Source organism: Primulina huaijiensis, chromosome 12 (genome assembly GCF_012295235.1).
Source record: "Primulina huaijiensis isolate GDHJ02 chromosome 12, ASM1229523v2, whole genome shotgun sequence".
NCBI classification, from domain to species: Eukaryota; Viridiplantae; Streptophyta; class Magnoliopsida; order Lamiales; family Gesneriaceae; genus Primulina; species Primulina huaijiensis.
In genome coordinates, this window is record NC_133317.1 from 17,759,234 (window position 1) to 17,767,298 (window position 8,065).

At 31.8% G+C, this 8,065-nt stretch overlaps 1 protein-coding gene across 2 annotated transcripts; it reads left to right on the forward strand.

Moving 5' to 3' along the window:
• Positions 1–5,908: 5,908 nt before the first annotated feature.
• Positions 5,909–7,596, forward strand: LOC140990473 (heavy metal-associated isoprenylated plant protein 31). Of its 2 annotated transcripts, none has more exons than XM_073460182.1 (3): positions 5,909–6,100; positions 6,201–6,279; positions 7,098–7,596. In XM_073460182.1, the coding sequence occupies exons 2-3, from the start codon at positions 6,201–6,203 to the stop codon at positions 7,424–7,426; spliced, it is 408 nt and encodes a 135-aa protein (XP_073316283.1). In that variant the 5' UTR covers positions 5,909–6,100; the 3' UTR covers positions 7,427–7,596. The 2 variants fall into 2 exon arrangements, with proteins under 2 accessions (XP_073316283.1, XP_073316282.1); XM_073460181.1 differs by having other exon boundaries at positions 5,910–6,096.
• Positions 7,597–8,065: the final 469 nt, after the last annotated feature.

An 8,065-nucleotide genomic window follows, 5' to 3' on the forward strand; every position in this document is an offset into this window, starting at 1 on the left:
AGAATAGAGTGGACCTATTTTTGGCCAGTGTAAAAACCCAATGCGAGTGAATCTTTATTTTTTTAAATAACCAAAACAAGGTTTCAGTTTGCAGTTCTCTATTTAAAAAATTGAATAAATTTGAATTTTCCTAATTTTTAATTGGTTATTTTAGGTGAAAAAACTAAGTAATAGGATTTTTAAAGATATTTTTATTTTACTTTAAAATAATATTTCTAATAATATGTCATTTACTTTACGGGAGGTTTCTCATATAACGGTCTCATGGATCTATACTTATGTGGTAGGTCAACTCGAACAATACTTGCACTGAAATGTAATATTTTTTAAAATAATATTTTTCATAGATCAAGTCGAATTAATGATCATTCTTATAAAATTGATCTATTATAAGATGTCATAAGAGTTTTAATGCATAGAATTTAAATGGGGATATAAAGTGGAATATCGATAAGAACAAGAAGGCTTATTGAGGCTCCACTTTCTTATATCTAATCTATTATTGTAGCACTTTCGGACAATTGTTCAAATCTCAACCCCACCATATTTTTTTAAAAAAAAAAAAAAAAAAAAAAAAAAAACCACCACCGCGAAAATTGCTCTATATTTTCTGAAATTATATTACATTTTTTATTTGAAAAACAAAAAAAAAATTGAATATGAATAAGAAAAATGTTTGACCACAGTCTTCGGCGCATCCAACATGAGGGAGTAAAATAATTCTAGTTATTCTAAGTAACTATCATAATGATATGATTTAAAATAATTGAGATTTGTATCACGAGTATTTGTCATTTGACCAAAACTTATAATTTATAATATTGATCTTTTTTTTTTTTTGCCAGAAATTACAAGTTGTAGTTTGGTGCAACTTAGATTATGTAATTACATCAACTTGCAATAGATGGAAATTGAACATTTTGAATCTGATAACAATTATAGAATTAATAACTTACTTTGATCTAAAGTTATAATCGTTGACCAACTTTTGCTTATCCGGCTAATAAGATTCATATAATTTTTATAGAAAAAATGAAGTCCAAATAATGCATTAAAGTATAAATCTAAATTTAAATGTATTTGAGAGAGAATCGAGGTTCATGAACTCGGGTTGAAGCTCTAGCTGACATTAGAAACTTTATCCATTCAAATTTGATATATATATTAATAAATTGTTAGAATCGGTAATGTGATTCATTTGCATTACTAACTATGTAAACCAGATTTTTAAAAAAGATAAAAATAAATTTTCTATTTCATATATTTATTGAACACACACACACACACACACACACACACATAAAAATATGTTTGGTTCAAGCGCTCACCACTAGGCCAAAAGTTATAGCTCTTAGTCAATGTGCAACTTTTTTTTCTTAAACATATGACAACACAAAGTGCACCTACTTAGATATTAATAGGTCAGGTTGTTAGGCCCAAGAAATATAAAAATATGCTTTTGATACCAATTATTAGAATCATGCGCTTACTATTCGGCCAAAAACTATAGTTGTTAGTCAATGCACAACTTTATTTCCTTATACTCGTGGTATCGCGAAGTGCACTTACTTGTGTAAAGTCTACTACTAAAATTGTATGGTCCAGGAAATTTAAGTTACGTAACCTGAATGTATACAATTTAAGATTTTATTTAAATTATGTATTTATTTACTTTTATGCATTTAATGCGTAATTATTGCATGATAGGATCCATTTCACGATTATTTTATAAGTTCATGCATTAGGATTTCTAGATGCATTTCGCGCTCGATCGAAGAACGAAAACCGGGGAATTATCAGGAAAATTATTCTTATTACATGTTTAATTTTTATTTTTTAAGTGTATTTTTTAATAAATGGGCTTTGTTGGGTATTTTACCCGCCAGAACATATTTTTAATCGGTACGCAAATTTTAACATTTTCGGATGACTTTTTGAGAGCTCGGGCGATATTTTCAAAAAAATTACCAAAATCAAATATTTTTCGGAGTTGTTTTTGGGCTTGACGGGTTTGTTTTTATGCTAATCGGGCTCAAAACCCTTTTTAAAATTTTATAGGGCACATTAGTGCATTTTAAATAAAACCTAAACCTACTTTGCACAAACCCTAAACCTATTAAGCATAAGCGGCTGCCCCTCCCCTCCATTCTTCAGCCTCCACCTTCGGTTCCAGTAGCCATTGAGAGAAAAAAATCGGCTCCTCCTTTATTCTTCAATAAAAGTTCATTCCCCGCTCCTCTGGCGCTTCCCCGACGCGTTTTTCTTCAAGTTTTCGAGTATAATTCATCCAGGCACGCACGTACTTTCGTTTTCTCTTCATAACTATGTGTTTGTCCGAAAAACTTCATGATCTACCGGGTGTGTGCCTTTTTATACAAGGTTGACATGATTATTGCATTCTTTCTTGTGTTGCTCACGTTTTTCGGGTTTGGTTGCTAAGGGGCTGCTGTTTTGGTGTGTACTAAGAGCTTTTCAAGGTGTTATACTGGTGTCATGGTGCTGGTGTTGAGGCTTAGTGGAGATAAGGGGGAGGCCGCATGTTTTGTTGGTTGTGCGATCGGGTTGGAGTGCTCGGTTGTGTGCGTGCAGCTGGTGGCATGGGGAACCATTCCTGGCCGTGGACTAGACCCTGGTGGGTCTGAGTCATAGCCTAGGGTGGTCGCACGTTGCTGGTTTTGGGTAGAATTCGTTGGAGCCATAGAACCTTAAAGTGCCGAAGGTGTGTTCCTTTGGAGTTTAGCGAGTGATTGCGATTTCCAGCGTGCATGGGGCTGATTCCTTGGGTTGTTTCAGTCCAGTAGGGCCCTAGGGTGGTCTAGGTGAGTTTGGTTAGGAGGTGGTCCGTTCGGTTTTGAGCTAGGGGCGAAATTATGGATAGTAGTGCACCTAGGGTTTTCGAATGGGACTTGCTGGAAATTCCAGCAGCGTGTGACCTCGTTTTCGTGGGTCATAGTATGCTGGAATGTGAGGTTTAGGGACTAGTAGGATGTATTTTAGGTAAGGATTAAGTTTGGAATAATTTGGTTAAGTTTCGGTTCGATTCGGGTTAAAATCGGGACCTCGGTCCAAGTTTTAAAACGAATCGTTTATTTGATACCCTATGTCAGTTATACCAGGATTGCGTGCTGAAAAGCGGTAAGCAATTCACTCCGCAATGGAAAATGCCTGACCATCTTCAATTTGTAATTGGAGGCGAAGCAGCTCAAAACCCAAGCCTTCTAAGTTTTGAAACGGGCCCTAATTTATGTTTAAGAATGCTTATAAAATGTTTTGGGATGATTTAAGGAGTTTGGTAAGCTTCGGGTCGGTATTTAGAGGTTCAGGGGTAAAACGGTCATTTTTAATTTCCAGGGACAATATGGTCATTTTGCACCTGAGTCGAGATTTTTGTCATGGCAGGGTCCTGAGCACAAATTTATCATAGTTTTAAATGTTTTATGCATCATGATCATGATTTTTATAAAATTACTATATATACGTTGCATGCTTGATTTTAAGAAAAATTTACGCATGTGCATGATTTTTATAAGTGATGAAAATGATGATGTTTTGAAGGATGAGAATTAGTTGTGGCTATCGAAGTATATGTAAATGCTTAAAATGTATATTTAAATGATGATGATGAGGTCTAGGCATAGTGGATGGGTAATACTGTCACTGATGTCTGACAGCCGCCGGGTACCGCGGTTCTATGTAGATGGATCCATCGTAAATGATGAATGATATACGACAGTCACAACTATTGAACTGAATTCACTAAAGAAAATGATGTATAATGATGAATGACGATAATTATGAGCTGTTTTGACATGTTACGATTTCATATGGCACGGTTACTTTACACTTTTAAAGTTCATGAAAGGTATGTTGATTACAATATATTAATTAAAGTGTGTTAATTTTTTTAAATATTATTTTTGTTATCTGTTTATTTCAAGTTAGATGCTTCTATATCATAGTTAATGATTTACATTTCGCTGCTGTGAAAAATTCTGTGATTATTTCGGAGTTATAAACACAATTTTTTCTATTTATGAATAAATATACTGATTTGAAAATTCTATACTTCTAAAACTTGTTATTTTACAATTATGTGATTGTGAGACAACGCCTTTGTCATATGTCCCGATTTCGAGGCGTGACATTATTCGATTCATGTGTATAAAAAATTACAAAGCTCGAGCTCGTATTAATTTGAATGACTCGTTAATATTCCAATTTTTAAATGAAACTATTTCAAATTAGTTTTTAAAGTTTATAAATTCTAGCACATAAATGATCTCTAAGCGAGTTTGGATATAAAAATTATAACTTAAAAAACACTTAAATAAGTAAATAAAATTAAGTACTTTTATTTTAAAAAGTAAAAAATATAAGTGATTTTGAAGTTTGAATAAATTTGAAATTTCTTTTGTTTTTATTTTAAATATAAGTAAAAGAAAAATCTCAAAAGCCAAAAATTTTAGCTTCTAAGAAAATATTTAAAAAAAAACAGTTTTTGTAACTAAACACCATATTTTTTAAGAAAAGTGTTTTTTTTTTTAAAAAATGATTTTTTTATCAATTGGCTTCTCTAATCAAAACGCATGTGTTTGTAAGTAAATTGTCCCCACATATATTTTATTATGCTAACAAATATTTAAAATTACTAGAATGTAAGAAACATGCGGACGAAAACTTGTAAAAATTTTCTTGTAGGTAATTCCAAAATTTTTCTTACAATAAAAAAAAATTTATATTTTTATATAAAAAAAATAATAATTGCCAGAATATACCAACCTTTGCCATATTAAAGGTAAGCCCCTGGCCAAAGAAATAGATTTTTTCATCCAAGATTTATATATATAGTTTCATAAAAAAATACCAATAGACGATGTCTGAGTTAGTGGTAAGTGAATACCCTTGACTAATAATCATGTATCCGCGTATTCATTGTCAACATCGAGTTTGCCGAATTAAGTTTTGAAAAAATAAAAATAATAGATAGTCACAGTTGTCACCAACTTAGACAAAAATGAAATGATTATTTTTTTTGAGTAGATCTCTTGTGAGACGATTTCACGAATTTTAATTTGTGAGACAGGTCAACCCAACTGATATTCACAATAAAAAGTAATATTCTTAGCATAAAAAGTAATATTTTTTCATGGATGACCCAAATAAGATATTCGTCTCACAAAATAAGATTCGTGAGCCTGTTTCACACAAGTTTTTTTTTTTTTTTTTATTATATAGTTTTTTTAGCATAGTAAAGGGCACTCATGCAGTTTTTTTCCAGTTGGTTCGAAGCGGGAAATCACATTAAATTGAGAGGGCAATCAATTCACGCACGCTCTCCCAGCTCACGCGTGACCCCTCTTGTTTTGTTATTTCAAAACCCAACGTATTCAAAAATCATTCAAGCCTACCAGATTGAGATTAAAAAAAAAAAAAAAAACTCTTTTAATGGGATATCTATTTATTTTGAAATTATATATTAATCAAAATTTGATGTTTGTAAAATTAATTTTTTATAAAGAATATTGCTAATATGACATCTGATACGTCAATGATACTCTATGTTTTTTTGACTAGAAAATGACTAAAAGTAAAAAAAAAAAATTTACTACTTAGAAAACGAACAATAAACCAACTTTACATGTCTTTGCTCAATTTGACTTAATTAGCTTTTTTGTAAAATAATAAACTACTAGTATATATATTTAATTTTTGAAATTAATTGTTTGTCCCATAAATTAATGAAATAATCATTTCAATCCGCGCTTCGCCAAACAACTTTCGAAACATGCAATCATTTAATTTAATTTTCCTCAATTTTTAAGGAAATATAATTTTATGTTTTAAGAAATCCTAAAGATATCACACCAAACAAACTAATTAGAAGTCCATTATATTATTAAAAATGTTGCTCGTCGTCCCACCTTAATACCTAAAGGGAAAACTCTTTTATATAAAGTAAAGCTAAGGGTTTCTTCCACACTTTCTATTAAACCTCTCCCGACCCCCTTTAATTGCATCCATTTTCAGAGAGAAATTTATCTCCTTTATCATATTTCTTGGTGCTGCAGTAGTACTGTAACATAAAACAAGATGTCTGTAAGTTTTTACTTAATGCTGTTGTTTTACTTACATCTTTATTATTATCATTATATTCTTGCAAAGTTGACAAATGGGGTGTTTTGTTTTTTGTTTTTTGGAAGATGGTGGAGGTGAGAGTTCCTAACTTGGACTGTGAAGGGTGTGCTACAAAGCTTAGAAAATCCCTATTCAAACTTAAAGGTAAGTGACACACATTAGGGAGTGTTTGCAAACTCTTAAAAAAATTGATTCTCCAATTTTCCTTCCAAAGAAAATTGGAGAATCACTTCTTGAAATGATCCATTGATTTTAAAAGACAAAAGTGTCATTATAAGTTCTTGTCATCGGCATTTTTTTTCTCTACTTTTTCCCTGGTTTAGATTAGATTTTTTCTATTTTAATAATGAATGTACCTATTTTTGGTTGGTGTAAATAGTTGGTGTTTAGAGATTTGAATTTCAAAATAAGAATGATATTACTCCTGCTTTTTAATCGAGGCTGTCCACACTATTTAAGATGCGTTTTTTTATTAGAAGCATATTAAAAAAACATAAAATAAAGATGAACTAATTTTTAAAAATAATTAGAAAGATTGAAAGTATTCAACTTAATTAAATAAAATCATTAAATCAAAAAAAATTATTTTACGTCAAATATTTACTATTCAGGAAAAAATATATTTTTAATGCATTTAAATACCTGCAAAGTATAGGGATCTTGCATAAAATATTTCTATGTTATTTCCTGAATGGCATAGTCGATAAAGATAATTTAAAATTCTTGCTAGCTATTTATAAGTAATATTCTGAATTTGGAAGAGGGGGAGAAAGTTGGTTTTTTTTGGGTTTAAAAGGCACTGAAATTGTGTCCCAATGGGTTTCTTTTCAACCCTTTCCGATAATCGTTCACGGCCCATTACGGGAATGGGATTCTTTTTCCCCATTTTGCACTTCCATGTAAATAAATAAAATATATATTTGTGCCCTGAAAGATCCATCAATCAATCCACAATTTATCAGGTGTGGATGCTGTAGATGTAGAAATGGAGTTGCAAAAGATCACCGTTAGTGGCTATGGATTAGAGGAGAAGAAGGTCCTCAAGGCCATCAAACGTGCCGGAAAAGCGGCGGAGCCGTGGCCATATCCGGGATACTCATATTTCTCCTCATTTTACAAATACCCATCACACATTGTCAACCATTACTATGAAACGTCACGAAATGTTGTCGCACCAAACGTGCACACGTTCTTCCACACGCCGGCGGTGTACTCGGTGGCTGTGGCTTCGGATGAGGCGGTTGCGTCGATTTTCAGTGATGATAATCCACATGCTTGCTCTATCATGTGAAAATATATATGCTTTGAGATTTTTATTTTTTAAAAATTATTTTCTTGAGGTTATTGGGGTTTAGAATGTGTGTTTATGTTTCTTGATGAAAGTAATTGTGATGTACTTCATCTGGTGTATTGTCTTTGCTGTTTTGAATTCTTTGGATGTGCAAATTTTTGCTATTTTTTTAGTTTGTTTTGCTATACTTATGATCAATATGGTTCTGCACACGGAAATTTGAATGAGAGCAAAGTGGTAAAATTAGGGGAATAGGCTCTATTTTAAGCATAAATCCGGCAGAATGGGCCAGCGAAAGTAGCCACGGCAAAATAGTTCTTCGTCCTAATTTAGATGTTGCCGAACCCTGACCAAGTTATATTTGTAAGTTAATTATAGATCATTTGTTTTGTGTGGTTCCTGGTTCCTACTCGATTTCTCTCTCTCTCTATCTANTCCAATTAGATAGATTCTGGGGAAGACTTGGATGGTAGAGTCTGGATGAGAAGTTTTTTGTTGTAGATTTAATAAAATAAATAAATAAATCATTTTATTAAATTCATATATCACAACACGCCAAAAATTCATGTCTAATTATCAGAAAATATAAATAACAGTAAACGCGTACCATAATCTATTGATTGATTCAGCGTAGTAATT